The sequence below is a fragment of the Pteropus medius genome, unplaced genomic scaffold (assembly GCF_902729225.1).
Source record: "Pteropus medius unplaced genomic scaffold, Ma_sr-lr_union100, whole genome shotgun sequence".
Taxonomy (NCBI): domain Eukaryota; kingdom Metazoa; phylum Chordata; class Mammalia; order Chiroptera; family Pteropodidae; genus Pteropus; species Pteropus medius.
Genome location: NW_024351729.1, coordinates 13,307,419 through 13,323,887, shown reverse-complemented (window position 1 = coordinate 13,323,887; position 16,469 = coordinate 13,307,419). Strand labels below are relative to the sequence as shown.

The window sequence follows — 16,469 nt, the reverse complement described above, 5'->3', positions numbered from 1 at the left end:
ACATCTTTTAGCTTTTCCTGGCCAAAGTCTATTTATTTTGAATCCTATCATTCACAGGTGAAAAGATCTCTGATTACCTTGTGAGGCCAGCCTACCTCTCTTTTCTCCCAAACCAGAGGTTCTTACAGGAAAGTGCATCAGAACCTTTCTGGGGGGCTTGTTAAAGGACACATGCCCAGGCCGTCCTCCCAGACTTTTTGAGTCAATAGATCTGAAGTGGAGCCCAAGGATATACACCTCTGCCAAGTTCCCAAGTGATGCTAATGCTGCTGGTCCAGGAACCACACTTTGACAAGCAATGTCCTACACCTTGAAATCACCAAGAAATATTGACAAGCAAATGTTTGACCAGGAAGGAAACAGGAAAGAGTCAAAGTTGCAGGCACTGGCGATGTCTAGCGGGGAGGTATGTTTGTAGGGATCATAGTCCCGGAAGTCTACCAGGCAAGTCTTTGAGTTAAAGTAGCCCACCTGGCCAGGTGACCAATATAAAAAGCCAGCCAGCCAATCAACCTACTAACTCTATATGAAAGTATCGAGAAACACTGTCTCAAGAGAATGACCAACCGTCCTGGTTTGGCTGCTATTGAGGGGTTTCTGGGACACTGGACTTTCATGAAAATCTTGGGCAAACTGGAATGAGTTGGTCACCTTAACTCCAAGTCTCTTTGTCTCCAATAAAAAAATATGCAGCAAAATATCTCTGGTATAATGTTTATTTAAATAGTAATCTTAAAAAGGCTTTATACAAATCATATAAACACAGTTTGACATTGTTGTTTATTTTTTACATTGAAGAATCACAGTAAAAGCTCTCAAGTTCCCGTGATCTGGCTCAGCCAGAGAATGGTTGAATACCTTTAACTGCAAACCCTGGAGAAGTTACCCTTCTGTGTGATCGTTTAACTCTTTCCCTTGTTTTCTCGCCATTCATGCTCGTTCCTTGGACCCTCATCCCTGTCAAATCCTCATCCCCACCTAAGAGAGAAAGCAATCCTGTGGCCCTGTTGACTGCCTGGTCCGGGAGAGCGTGGAGGTAATGTGTCATTCAGTACAAGGCAAAAAAGGAGATCAATACTGTGAGTTGGGTTTCCCAAAGAGAACGAATCAAGGAGACGAGTCAGCCAGCCTACTTGCAGATAGAGACAACAAATGCATCAGGGTGTCCCCTGGCCAATTTATCGTCAGGCCCCACGGTCTTTCTGTCTTACAACGACCAGCCTCCAGCGTTGGTGAGGTATATCTACATGTAGCCCTGGGTAGCCTGCTTTCGTTCAGCATTCAGGGTCCCCTTAGGGCTTCAAATCAGCCCATGGTGAATATGGATATAAAGGGATGCAGGTTGAGTTGTACATAACTTAGAGGTGAATGGCAGGCTGGAGATAGGGCTAGTCTTTGGGGAACTGTAAAGCAGCCCACAGGACACTCAGAGTAGGCTTTTGAACTTCTCACCTCTTGCAGGCTACTTCTGGAAGTCCCTAGGACTTGCTAGCTTCTTGAACACTGAGCTACATATGAAGGCGAAGAGGAGGGTGGGCTAATTAAAAACTTGCTTCTGCTGTATGCCCAGCTCAGGGGGTGCCTAAAGCTAAGCCCTTGGGCTTAACAGCTTAACTTTTCACCTCTAACTACCACTGTGCCAACGAGTGCCCAGATCTGCAGTTACACTCGGGCCCTAGGTCAAAGTCAAAGTCACAACAACACCACTGAATCCCACATGGCCATTCACATACACAGTAGATACAGAGAACTCAAAGGCGGCAAAGACGCATACACACATATGAATAAATAGCTGTCAGCATGAACTCTCCCTCTCTGCATACACAACACTGTGACATTACCATCTGAACTAGCATTTCCATAAGTTAACATTTAAAGGAAACTGCCAGTCCCATTCACTCTTCTCCTTTCGCCTGGGTATGAGACAAATGAAATTGTGGGTGACCGTAGCAGCAAAAATGGTCTGACAGTTTACCATTGATATGTAAAAGGCTGGGCATACTGGTTGAGTTTCAAATGTATATCCAGCACACCGGCAATCCTTAGGCGTCACTACAAAATCAGATTTGGATCTCAATGCGGTCAATCTTATCCTTTACATAGTCTCATTCTATTCCCGATGCCTCCCCTTCTAGAGTAGTTGAGAGTCATCTAGGGCTATGACTACACTTGGGGTGGCAGGGCTCATTCCATTAGCAGGATCAGTGGTGAGGTGAGGGAACTGGGAGCGGAGCCATTGAGGGGAGGGAAGGAGGAATATGCCTTAACTTGTATGATATTCACTGATTTCTACATAGAGGGAAAATACAATTTTTCTTCATTGTTTTCAAGGCACTTAATAAAAAACACAAAGATTGGTGTGTGTGTGTGTGTGTGTGTGTGTGTGTGTGTGTGTGTAAGAACATAGGTCTCTCTGGGGTCGAAGCAGTGTTGTTAGCATTTTGGTCCACAGTATTTGCAGACTTCTGGTTAGACTTGCGCACATCCTGGCTCTGACTCTCCTGGAAGGCTGAGGTGGTGGCTGTAACCCCAAGGAGAAATCAGTGTTTACTAGCCTATCAGAGAGATTAATTCATCAAAATGTTTCTGAACTGTCTGCTCAGCCTTTGTCATCACCTGATCACAGAGGTTGGACTTCTTTTTTCCTCTCCACTGTTCTCCTTTCCACGCAATGGTCACCGGTTACATCTCATTGACAGAAAATAATATACTAGTAGCCTTTATTCCCCTACCCTATCTCTGAGAATATCAAACAATGCGATTTCCTGGGGCTTAGAGACCTGACAAATTTGCGAGTGTGCGTGTGTGTGTACGCGTGCATGCACGTGTGTGTGTATATGTTTTAGAAGAACAGGAGGAGGGAAAAGAAAAAGCAAAACCACCACCAGAGGCCCCGGGATGTAGCCTCACAGCCACAAGTTCTGGTCTGAATGGCTCCTCTTCACAAAGCACGTTAAGGCTTGTCCGCTTCTAACATGGAGGTGCTTCTATGGATTTTGACGTGTGAAGTTTCCTTTCTGGTTTGTTTTAAATCGCATATAAGAAATAGCTGACCCTAAAATGGCAATTTTCCCCTGGATAAAAAAAGTTAAAGGCAACAACATCCTACTTAAATGCTAGGACTAGAAATGGCAGCTTGTAGGGTTGGCTGGCGGAATCTATATCACAGCAAATCCCGTAAGTCATGAGAGGATCAGACGACAGGATAAGCTGGACAGCTTTTTTGTTTTTTAAGTTTTTTTCCTAAAGATGGAAAGTCTGAAAAGATCGTTTGCTTTTCAAGTGATTAGAAAGAAAAGGAGGAGAATAATGATCACCACTCTGCTTCTGAATTGGAAAAGTCATTCTCTTCTGCCTCTTTGAGTTGCTCACAGACCAAAGAAACAAAATATAATAACAAACTCACAAACAAAATAGAACTGTGACCCCAAAGAGATGAGCTTCCGTCTTTGTCCCACCAAGGACGCAGTCACCGCGGCGCTAGGTGGGTCATAACCCCCTGCTTGACTGTGTCTCCCCTCCTCCCCCGACTCGCCTGTCTGTCCTGTCCACACCTTCGGTATTCTGGATCGGTTTGATCGAGATTATGGCATTCAGTTTCCAAAGGAAAAAAAAAAATTGTAATCTTCGCTAGCCCCTCTTGCTGGAATGAAATGTCAGATGTGATTCGGGTGCAATCCGTCAAGCCTCTGAGCAGCACTTCTGGTGGTTCATCTTGACCTTGTGCTTGAGGCCGTCGTAGAGCTCGAAGTTGTAGTTCTCCAGCGTGGTGCAGCTGCGGGAGCTCAGGCCTGAGTAGGAACAGGTGCAGTAGAGCAGGAGCCCAGCACACGTGGCCCCCAGGAGGACGCCCAGCGAGCTCATGGCGATGATGGTGATGAGGATGGGATCCAGCGTGTAGAGCCAGCTCTTTTCTTTGTCAGCTGAAGGGGCACCAGACCCTGAGGTTGGGGAAGAAGAGTTGCTCCAGTCCACCTCGTACTCATCTGTGACACAAAGCACACGAGAGACTGCAGGCATTGCTTCTTTCATGGTGAAATAACTGAGCCTCCCCAGCCCAGTTCGGAAGTTCTGCAGAGCACAGGGTCAAGGAGTAGGATGCCAGAACTTACACCACTTGGCTTCAAAGCCCAGCCCCATCGCATCCTAGCTGTGTGATTTTGGGCAAGTTATTTAACCTCTCTTGGCCTCAACTCCCTCATCTGTGAAGTGGGGATACTAATAAAGTCTACTTCACTGGGTCGTTAGGAGGATTCAATGAACTGATATCTGTAAAGTGCTTGGTGTCTAGCACATGGTAAATACAGTCTAAGTAACTCAGATTATAGCAGAGCCTTCAGGGTGCCTTTGGAGCACCAGCGATGTCCCCGTCCTCTGGGCACCCTTCTTTCTTTGCCGCTTCATCCCTCATTTCCAACTGCTTCAAGTTAAATTAAAGGACAGGCTGAGATTATTTTCATGGAAGAGTTTCTCGAGTTAGCTTTCCTGGCCATCCAAGCAGCAGATTTTTTTTTTTTGAGCCATCAGCCCTTACTTGACATGTATTTTACTTGACATATATTTTACCCTACTCATGGGTTGAATTATGTCGCCTCCCCAGATTCGTATGTTGGAGTCCTAACCCCCAGGACCTCAGAATGTGGCCTTATTTGGAGATAGAATCTCTACAGAAGTAATCAAGTTAAGATGAGGTCATTAGGGTGGGCCCTAATTCAATGTTCTTATAAAAAAGGGAAATTTGGAGACAGACACAGATGGGGTTATGCCAGGTGGGCATGGAGATGACCGTCTACAAATCAAGGAGAAAGGCTTGTAACAAATTTTTGCTTCACAGCCCTCAGAAGGAGCCAGTCCCGTTGACACCCTGATCTTGGATTTCCAATCTCCGGAATGGTGAGAAAATTCATTTCTGCTGTTTAAGCCACCCAGGTTGTGGTACTTTGTTAGGCAGCCCTAGAAAATTAATGTATTTCTATAGTGTGGCTAAGGCATGAGCACAACCATGGCTCATTTTGTGGGATTTCCTAATAATTCCATGATGAAAGCAGGATAATGTAATTTTTTAAATAGATGAGGAGGTTTTACAATATTAAGAAACTAGGTACTCACTGAAGGTCCCAGAACTAGCAAGCAGTTACACCAGAACTAGGAATCGGGCTTCCCAGAACCCTCAGCCCTTGCTCTCTCTGGCCCTGCACAGTACTTCTGCTGCTTGATCCTTGGCAGCCTTTCTGTGGAGGCCAGCTGCGCAGCTTTGCCCATAAAAGGAGTGTGAGACTAGGTTTTGCAGGGAGCGTCTGCATTCAGTTAACAAGGTGCTGTTTGGGTTAGTCACTCTGTTTCTATAACTACACTTGAAGTGTTTGATTAAGGTCAGGTTAAAAGCAGCTGCTCTATAAACTGTTCTTAAATGCATTCATCTTGGTCTAAAGCTGTTCTTGGAGGGGGAACTTTGGTGATCTCTCTTGGAGATCGACTCTGGCACGTAGAGAAGCCCAGGGAGACCTGTGTTGCTCTGAGTCCAGGGAAGAAATTACATCTACATGTTTTCTCAGTGGTCCTCCAGTCAGGACTATTTCTTTAGTTTCTTGAAGTATGTGCACTTGGAGTGGGGAAATCGAGCTTGGAATAAATATGAAAATATGAGATGGGCAGTGTAAAAAAGAAACCTAAAACTTGCAGCAAGCCCCAACTTGGAATCTTGGGTAGTCTGAGAAGGGTTCCTATAAGCTAGAGAACCGGAAACCATAGGCGCCTGGGAGAGTTTTCATGTTTATACCCATTCACTCGGCCCCTTTTCCAGAAGGAAGGCAATGGGTTCAAGAAGTGACTCCTATGTATAGAGGAGCCTGGTTTTCACTTCTAAAGGGCTTATCCAGATTTGAAGTCCATGAATGTTGAAAGTTCCCTAAAGTAGGGGACGTATTTTGGATTAGGTAGAGGGAACTCAATAAACTTTCTAAATCTCTAAATTTGACCTTGACAGAACAACTGATGGCTTCTTCTTTCGTCTCTGGACCCTTTTCACTTATATTTCTGACTGATAGTTCTAAATTCTGACCCTCTAATACCATGGGCATTATTTTTGTTGATGTCTTTATAACCAAACTTGAATTTCATGATTATCTGCTAAATCATAGCAACACTCACCATCAATTTCATCTTCATAGCCCTCTCTCCCATGTGTTTCTGGGATGTCCACTGTAACGAAAAAGAAAACAAACAAATCAAGTTATAATGAGTTCTATCACCATGGCTGAAAGGCAGAGATGCAACCTTCCTGAGAATGACTCCCCAGTGTGGTGGACAGCTAAAGCATCACATTTGCTTCTAGATCACTTAGTAGGCATATTACGGGAGTCTTTCCCCTTCAAATGATTTGTCTTTACTTCCAACAAAAACCAGAAGAACAGAAACCAAATAAATTCTTATTTGTGTTTTATAATGACTGTTGTTCATTACCAATACAGGTCTGAGCCTTATCTGAGGTGATTTCAGCGGCACCGTATGCCCACCATCAGTTGCCATTACTGTGATGTTCATTTCGTATAACATGCTGCCCTTCCTCATATGCATGCATCTAAGTTGACACAAAATATAAGGGTCTTTTTCCTCTGGAGTTCAAATAAATGTATGGTAATTTAAAAAAGTCTTGTTTCATCATTATATGTTTTAATGTAGACATAGAACTGGAAAGAATGTTATGATGCCTATTCGCCTTCACAAATCTGTGCAAATCATCTCTTATCTTTCCTTCTCCATCTATTTTTCCTATTGGCTTTCTTCACAGTTTAGAATAGATCAAACATGAGCATCCAATCTGACTAGCCCAGGCTTGAAGAGAGCTAAGTTAATTTACTCTGAATTTTCTCCAGTATTATCACTGTCTTTTTCTTTTTTTATGATATTTTTTTGGGGAACGGGTAATACAGGTATCTCTATTCACTATGCTGTCCATCTTATAGAAATAAGAACCAATAAGAATTACCTGTCTAAAATAGTAAAATATTAAAAAAGAGAACCAAATATGTAGTGAAGAGCGGGGTCTTATCATTTCTTCCAATCTCACAAGTTAATTATGCCTGTCCCAGCTGTCAGCAGAATGGCACCAAGTGAATGTCTGTGGCCCTTTAAGAGTTTTATTCAACTCAAAGTCAGGTGGACAACCCTGATGTTAGCAGTATAAATTGATATCCAAAAATCAAAAATCAGGGATTAAAACAAAACCCAAATCTCAAATGGCTAAAGTATCAAATGAGAAGGAAAAAAAAAAAACCTTCACACCAGCCTGAACTTCTTCCTCATCAGCCCAACATCTCAGGGAAGATCTACTTGACCATGACCTGAACTGAGGGTTGAGCCATCATGGCCATACATGAAATTTAGTCTTTTCCTGGAGGTATTATTTATAATTGTGTTAGAAGTCTTCCTCATACCTGGCCAAAGTGCTAAAGCACATTCTTATTCTCTTGGTTGCTAGGAAGGGATGCACAAAACAACATGCCAAGACCCTATTTGAAAGGACCAATGCCACGTGGCACTGATCTTCCACAAATCCAGCCTGCTCCTGGCATGTTTATAACATAGCAACTGGCACTTGCAGGCCATGCCAGCTTTCCCACCTCAATGCCCATCTCCTGCATTATTCTTTGGGCCCCTACGATGCAGGCTGTTTTCTTGGAATGAAGACGTGAATGTGAATCAACAAGAGGCAGGTGGTGTCTGTCACAGGGATCAAATCAAGCTTGTGACAGAGCTTTTTTTTTTTAAACCTTATGAAGAAAACTAACATGGAAGAAAGCCATCACATTTCCAACAATTAATCGTTTTGATGGGATGCTCATATGTCTCAACACCTTCATGGCTAAAAGATGCAGAACACTGGATAAGAATATCTGATCAGCCTAGGACGAACACTGTTGGGCTCCTGCCAGTGACTTTTGGGCCAAATCCTGTTCTTACTTTTAGGGATTCGGTCTCTGCCAAAGATGTGACAAATTCTTGCAGGCTAGAATGCCTTCTTGCTCCATCTCACACCCTCAGGGAAGAACTCATAGGACACTATTGATGACAGGCTGGAAAGGGGTGGATGTAGCATGAATTTTAAAGGAAAAGGGGTAAGAGGATGGTAATGACTATGAGAACAATTTTTTTCCCCAGGGGATCACAGCCTCTTGTATCTATCTGGAAGCGGAGGACTAGAAGAGATGACCTACCAACGTCCATTTTTAAGGCTCTATGAAATCGATTGTCTACACGTGGCTGAAATTTCTGCATCTGGAGAATCAAGGCTACTTAAGGTGAAGAAGAACAATAGAGGCTTGACTTGGCTTTTGACTGCTTTCAGCAGTTTGGGTGAGTGGGAAGGGGTTGAAAAAAGGATAAATTAATCAACATTTTCAAAAGCGCATCTGTTCACCAAGCCTTAAAGAAAGAATAGCACACTGGGGAAAACCCAAATAAAGGGAACATTTGTACAAAAAGCAATTTACTTTGATAGAAATTTTCTCTAGTTCCTTTGCTAATATTCTTGATATCTGTGTTTGATTAAGAGCTTTCTTTCTCAAAAGCTTATTTGCCCTTCATGGGCCACTTTCCTTTTCTGTTGAGCCCGGTAGGTAAACCTCAGCCTGTTTCCTTAGGATGCTGGCAGGAAGGAGTGTGGTTCCCCCACTGGGTCCCTGTAGTTTTAGCAAAGAAAAGACAAGGGTAGGGAGGAGGGAGGAGTGATGAGCTAGGAGCTCAAAGCAGAGGATGGAGGTAGCATCCTCTGGGAAGAAAAAATTACAGCCATAGGTCGGGGACCTAACTCAGGGAATGATAGCAAAACATTGTGGGGACCAGGGACTTGGGATTTTGTTTTAAAATTTTTTTAATGAGAAAAACTTGGAGAAGAACTTCCAGGACGCTGTTTTAGTGAGTGGGTTGTTTGTGAGTGTGAGATGGATGAGGGAGAGTGGAATGGGCCACACCTCTGGGAGAACACAGATCAGGAATGGATCTCACCACCCACATGACTTCCACTCTCAACCCTTTGTGCTCATATGACCCTGTTTCTTTCTGGGCCCCCAGTGTGGATTCAATCTCAGGCCAATCTGACTGCAAAGCCTGAATTCTGATTTTCAGTACTGTATTATGGCCAGAGGACAGTGATCCTCCCCTCGCCCGCCCCACCCTCAGGTCCAAATCTGCACTTAAGTTCTTTGGGTGTGGGCAGGACACTGCAAATACCCTTTTTTTAACAGGAAAAAAAGATTTTCTAACAGGGGGGGAAAAAAAAAAGACTAAATACATACTCTCTGGCTGTTTTGCCTGCTTTGCTCCCTTATGACTTTGATGGGAACTACAGAAGATCTCTCACACATGTGAAGATGCGATGGTCTGCAATGTGGGGCTTCACGTTTTCCATGATAGGCATTACTCAAAGAGGGAAAGCCAGTTTACACTGTTCTCCAAAGGGCAGTCTTCATTAACGGATGAACCAATCAACCAGTCATCTCTTATTAAGAAGGTTTACGAAGTGCCCAGAAACCATATCGAAGACTTTGGGAAATGAAGATGTATGGGACCACGTGTCTACAATGAAGCCCCTTCAGCACGGTTGGGAAACAAAGGCTTGCCCATGCCAGAATAACATAAAACAAGGGGTGCATTGTGGAGGGGACGTTAAGCACTGCTGGAGCCCAGGGCAGGGACTGGGCACATGAGGCTGGGCCACTGCCAGGAAGGCAACTGGGGAGTGAGGAGGAGGATGCTGTAGAATTGAGGGGTTGGGAGTCCTAGGAATGCTTTCAAACATGGCACCTGAGCCTTTTAACTCATACACAGAACTCTTGGGTTTGGGCTGGAATTCATTTTTATCAGATCCCCTGAGGAATTTAAAGAGAGTGCCTGCTGGGCCCCAAATCGTCCACCTTGTGGTTCCTGACATGAGAGGCAGGTCCCTGTTCCCCTCCCGCTTCACCAGCTGCTGCGGAGCAGCATAGAGAGTGGACGAGGCACTCGTGAGTGACTGGAAGGGAGTTTAATAGAGTTGGAGTAATCAAGTAAGCAGAGTAGCCCCTATTTAAAAAGACAAACAAACAAGACGCCCACTTCGACAAAGCGTAGTCATTTTCATATTGACATCGAACCTCAGGCTAGAAGTCCCCCTGGTTCCCCAGGAGTCTTTTCCCTTGGCATCATCGAGAGGTGGGTTAGGTACACAGTGAAGAATGATTCAAGGTCTCACCTATCTCCCATTATTCTGATTTTTTTTCAGAGTGAGAGATCTAGTTATTAAAACATCCACTGGACTGTTCCAGGCACCCCCTCCAAATATTCTCTGGTGTCCTCATCAGCAGATGTATTACTATGGCACAAAGAGTGAACAGCCATACCCAGTTACGAACTGAACCTACTTTAAGGAGATATATTTTCCCCAAGGGGTCTGGAACCCTGCCTGGCTGGGTAAGACCACACATGCTACGCAGGGGAAACGCCCCAGACACTCCACCTGCAGCCGGGGAATTCCCTGCTAAGTGTGATTTAGGTCTCAAGAAAGCTTTCTCTGCGTTCTTCCATGTCTCTCTGTCTCTGTCTCTGTCTCTGTCTCTGTCTCTCTCACACACACATACACACAGAGTCTTTATCTTCTCTCCCTTATTTTCTTCCATTTTTTCCTCCTAAATTTAAATCCTTTGGGGTCAGTTTGCTCTTCTGCTTTCCTGTTACAGAAAAATCACGACCTTCACTTTTACCCCTTCTGCTCTGCTGTGGTCTCCTGTGAGTGTATTGGCAGTGACATTGTTCTGTGTACTTTCTGCATTGTAAAGCAAACTTGACAGGACTGCTAGGAGAGCGAGAAGTCTGCCCCAAGCCCCTGGCTACTTTTAGATCAATGACTTACAATAATAGTCCATCCCTGGGTCACTTGCATACAGATTATTTCAGGACGCCAACATACACTGGTTCTCTCTGTAGAGTCCCTTTCATGCCAACTCTGAGCAGTGGATTCGGAGGCTTGGTTGAAGCTGAGGACAGGTTTGCCATCCAGAATGTGTAACAGAGACACTCTAAGGACCTTCCAGATTCAGTTACACTCTCTGCCTGAAAGCAAGCCACAGCAGATATGGAGGAGCACCAGCTGCGAGCAGACTGCCTCCTTCTCGTCCGAGTTCTGCTACTCGCTCCAGGTGTGGGAGCCTGGATGAATCACTGACCTCCTGAGTTTCTATTTGCTCCTCTGTAGAATGATCACTGATGTTCTTTCCTGATCTAGAATTTTATTTTTATGGGAAGAAAATTAGAATGCCACGAAGGTCCTTCTAGTGAGGGCTCTCTGAAGAGGGCTGCTGGTTGAAGTAGACAAGGTGACTTCTACAGAAAAGGGCTCGATGGCCACACAGTGCTCACTGCCCCAGTCTTTGCCCCAGATCTGTCCTTTCCTAGAAGTGGTCTCTCCCTGAAGGCATCCACCTTAAGGTGTATGTGGAAACAGAAGACCATGAAAAGAGCAGATAGAGGGAAGCCATGAGGTTCCATGTTTTCGATACTTGCTCATTTGGCTTAGGAACCAGTCCTACCGACCGGCAATCCAGGAACTGACAGAGGGTAAATCGTGCACAGAGTTTTAAGCCTCCACTTTAACGGAGGCAGAGCTGATAAAAACCTCGTGGCAAGCCAACGTTAATATGTCCACTTAACCCACCAAACTGCAACCAGCCTTTAAAACGAGGCTCGAAGAGACTCTTTCACAGAGGAAATTGTTCCTTTTCATGGGTACCATGAATGGGTACCAGGTGTCACCGCTTTCATTTTAAAGAGGAAGAAATTGAGGAAGGAAGGGAGAAAAATGCAATAAGTCACTGAACAAATCAGCAGTAGAACCGAGAGTAAGCCACATGTTTAACACCTCGTTTGGGGCTGTGATCTGTGTGGGATAAGCTCTTGGTCACTTCAAGCCCTTGTTGAATTTGATTCCAAGTTCCTGAATGCCAGTTAAATTACTACACTGTTTGGATGGGAGTAGCCTTCAGAACGTTCTCTGAGCCATTTTGTTTTGATCCCAGCAGGAGATACAACACTGGGACCAAAATAAATGAGAAATTATGGAGGACTAGGAGATATTTCTTGGCCCTTCAAAGTGTTTAATTTAGTTCACCATTTCGTATTGGCTAAAGGTTCCCCCTCCCCACTACAGTCAATTTTCCTAATTCAGTTTGCCCAGCCCCAGTTGCTGTAAGAAGCCAAAAGTTCAAATGTTGCTCTAAACTTTGGCAAAACTCTTCCACAGAAAGCTAGTCTACTTGAGAGCCATTCAATCCTTGCTGGGTTTGGCTTGAGTTTAAAAACACCACCAGAAGTTCCTTTATCATGGGTTTTCATCTCCTGGGCTATAGCCAAATGTATGCAAAGTCAGGGTAAAAATTATTTTTTTTGAGCTTTCAAATGGGTTCAGGCTAAAAAGGAAAAGGGAGCTTGGTTTGAGATAACGGAAGAGTCTGAACTCGAATTTAGCCATTATTTTCTATTATTTTTAGTTAAATAACTAGGAGGAAAACAGTAAAAAGAATTGGCAATACCAATTGCAAACGAGAAGGCAGTGAAATGACCTAGTCATACTTTCAAGTGTGGAGATGGTTGAGCAGCTGGGGACAGGACAGCTCCACTGAGTCCCAACAATGCGTGAAACTAAGAAAAACACAGCCAGAGAAATGTTTAGCTAGAAAGACAGGCTTACAATTGTTCAGGCTGGGAAAACCCAAGAACGTAGATGGAAGACAATTCTGGAATCTCTTCCTGACTTTAAGTCTTTGAAAAATAAGAGCTATTCTCCATCACTGTAAGCAGATATGTCAACAAGGCAGAGACTCTTCACACTTTTGTTGGCTACCTTTTCTTAGGTCATGAAGGTGGGAAAAACAGAGGAAATTTCAGGGAAAAACGAGTGTCTGCCCAGTCTTTGTCCTGAGATGTTAGGGAAAAAATCTACCTTCACATTTCAGGATGTTCCCCCAGCGGGTTTTTCTCCTCAATAGTCAAGAAATGCGCATATTTGAAACACCATGCAGCTGGAGCTGTTTGGAACCTGGGTCAAGTGTAAGGATGAAGGCAAAGAAACGAAACCGCATCCCCTTCCAATGAGAAAAAGGATGTCTTTTTAAAGATTGTCCCTCATATTTTATAGGTGTTTGGAAACAACTCTCTATACCCATGGGCTGGCTATACTTAGAAGCTGGGAGGCTCTTCCGAACACAAGAATGAATGACTCTCTGATAAGATTTTAGGGGTTCCAAAAAGGTACCTCTGTCTACCTATTCAAGAAGTGATTCCCCCCAGAAGCCTGCTGGTGACCAACGTAACCGTGTATAGTTATGTAATTATGACGTAATAGAACGATGCTTCTGGCTGTAGATTTGGTCCCCTGTCAGAATGCAACTAGTTGGAGAAAATGACCAACTGAGCTTTCATGTGAAGGACTCTGACCCCTACTTTTCTGGGAGGAGGCTTTGGTGGCAGGAGGGCAGAGGAGTGGAGACAGGTCCTCCTCGGGGAAAGAGGAGGGGACAGTGGCCCTCCAGGAGTTGCAGAGCAGGCAGTGATGATGGTGCTGTGGGCCCCGGGATTCCCATGATCAGTATTATTGAGATCACACTCTTGGTCTGAGGCTGGCCGAGGCCAATGAGGTCACCCCAGGGCTCCTTTGACACTCTCTGTCAGCTCCCCTCTAGGTCCTAATGATTATCTTCCCACCTCAGGACCAGCTGTCAGAACTGCCCTAGAGAAGCGGTGGGGAACCCCACACTAGTCCCTGAGGACTGATGCTCCTTTTCCCAGTCCCTTGTGGCAGTAGGGAAACACAAAGGGACAAAACAGTTCTTTAACAGCTGTACTAAAATGAAGCCTCAATAACCAGCAGGCCAGCTGAGAATAGGACTTTGGTCAAGGCCACCTCCAGCTCAAAGCTTTCTCTGCATTCCCATCATTACTGGAGCTGGCTGCTCGCTAACAAGTTACAGAGAACTCCAGTCCAGGCAGCCTGTTAATGAGGCCGGCTGCCTGAGAAAGAAACTGCTACGGTCGAAGGCCAAGACATGCTACACTGTCATCCCAGTTCTGGATCAGAGCCTTTGCTTTTCAGTGTTAGTTAATGGCATTAAAAGGGTTCAATTTTGCATAATTATGCACAGAAGACAAAACAAGGCACATGTGTGTGTGTGTGTGTGTGTGTGTTGACATGTCTCTAGTTCACCCACATCTCAAGCTTATGTTGCCTTTTTTTCCTGAGCCATCAGAGTCATTACCGAAGCCCTCTGCCCCAGAGTTAACAGTTCTAGATTTGGGGCAGGTCAGAGAAAGGCCAGAAAGCCGTACAGCTGTAGAAACTATCCATTATGCTCATAAAGTCACATTATCATGAACCTTTTGTCTTAGCACATGGTAGAAACCAGGGTAGTGCTCTTGGAGGAAATGGTGTTTTGAACTAATGGGTCCGTTGTTTTCTCTTCCATTTGCCATTCCTCATTGGAGCCATTTAGAGCTAGTAGCTTTGCCTGTACACATAAACCTTTCACTAGAAAACGACCTTGTCACCTGGTGCCTTTCCTCGGGTCATATTAGCCCTGAACCTCCTCAGAAGGAACCTGGACAATACCTTCAGCCTGGAAAGCCTGCTCCTTTCAGGGTTGGTGTGGGGGCCTTAGTCACAAGACTCCAAGAATTGGAGAATCTCGGTTAGCATGTAGGCCTACTCGTGGCTGTTGGAATATTTTAGTCTGTGGCACAATACTGTGCACTGACCTTAAAGAATGTTTTTTTACATGAATTTTTTAGTAGGAAACATAAATAAATAACAGCAAGGCACAGCACACTCTTTGAAGCAACCAAGTGGAACTCATTAATCATGGAGAACAGGGCTCTGCCAGCTGAACCCAGGGACAGAATTAACTCCTGGGCTACAGCTGCCACAGTTCCGGTGAGCTGCCACTTACAGCTAGGCCCACATTCTCCACATATTGGCAGTTAAAAAAAAGTCCCTGAGATTAAAATACCCTTTAGTTAAAACTGTCCAAAGTCTTCTTTCGCAAGCACTCTGACCACTTTAGAGAAAAAGAGATAGTCACAGAGATTATGTGTCTTGTGCAAATGGGGCAGGGGATATCAACCAGGATGTCACTATTTTGTTACCCTCTCAAAAAGGGACAAGTTCTTTTAAAAGGAAAACTTCAGCCACTTGAAGCATCTATTAAAATGAAAACAGGCACACCACTGGACCCAGAAATTCTATCGGAAAGAAACATATGCATAAAGAGGCAACTTCAAGGATATGCATTGCAGTAGTGTTTATAATAATAATAAAAAAGAATAAACTAGACAGGACCTAAATAACCACTAGTAGGAGAGAAGTTAATAAACTATGGTACATCAATACAGTATATAATGCTACACAATAGCTAAAAAGGATGGGGTAAACCTGTCGGTGTGTACTGAAGCATCCTCAAGACTATCCAATGAAAAGATGCAAGTTGTCTGACAAAGAAAGCAAACACTATGATACCATCCACAGAGAACAAAACCAAACCCCAATCAAACCAAACCACGGAATTGGACACAAACACGTACATTCGTAAAGGCATAAAACGACGGCTGGAAGCCTATACCCCCAACCACCTCTCGTGGTTACTCTCTCTGGGCAAGAGAGTGGGACTGGTTAATAATGAAATGGTCTTTTACTTTTTCTGTATTAGTTTCACTTTTTCAAGATGTAGTTGTGTATAACTTGTAGGTTATAAAAGAAAAAGACGAGGAATCAGACAGTTACTATTCTAAAAATTTCCCCAACGCCCTCCTCCATGAACCTCTCTTGTCGTAAGACTCCGAGAAAAGGTGTTTCCCCACCTGACACCCAATCCTGTCTCCAGCACATCTGTTGCTGACTCTTCAAATGGCCATTCCCTATTTCTTGGTCCAGTGCCCATGGGACTTTAGATTTTTGGGGGGCTCTTGAAGGTCAGTGACCACAAAGCCCAAGAATTACCCAGAAGAGAGGAGAATGATTTTAGACATCCTGCCCACCAACTGGGCTTGGGGCTAGAAGGGCTTCTGCTGATTTTCCTGAAGCACCTAGACTCTCCATCATGCCAGATCATGCCGTAAGGGGTTTTACGCTTGGCGATTCCCCAAATCTCATATATCTTCAGGGCTTATGTCTGGGGCCAAACGGAAACTCCTCCACATAAGTTAGTATGAATTTCCTCTGGCTGAGGCCTGTGGCCTGAATGATGCCTTCTGAGGGTTCAGGCTTCTGATTATATCGAACCTCTACACATACCCCGGTGCCAGGCTTCATTAAATCCTATACTCTTCCTAGCGTTTCACTTATTTATATAAGGTGATTCTTTCCCCTGATGATTGCGAGACCATCCCCCCTCCTTTTTCTCTAGTTGGATTTGTTTTGTGTTTTTTTTTTTTTTTTTTTTTTTTTTTTT

At 44.3% G+C, this 16,469-nt stretch overlaps 1 protein-coding gene across 2 annotated transcripts in view; it reads right to left on the bottom strand.

Annotated features, from left to right (window-relative positions):
- Positions 1-698: 698 nt before the first annotated feature.
- NRP2 (neuropilin 2) overlaps positions 699-16,469 on the bottom strand; it is a 113,887-nt gene continuing 98,116 nt past the window's right edge. For both annotated transcript variants that reach the window (XM_039844529.1, XM_039844523.1), the window contains exons 16-17: positions 6,151-6,201; positions 699-3,986 (exon numbers count right to left, since the gene is read on the bottom strand). In XM_039844529.1, coding sequence (XP_039700463.1) covers positions 3,682-3,986; positions 6,151-6,201 — 356 coding nt within the window. In that variant the 3' untranslated portion in view covers positions 699-3,681. The remainder of the gene's footprint in view (positions 3,987-6,150; positions 6,202-16,469) is intronic.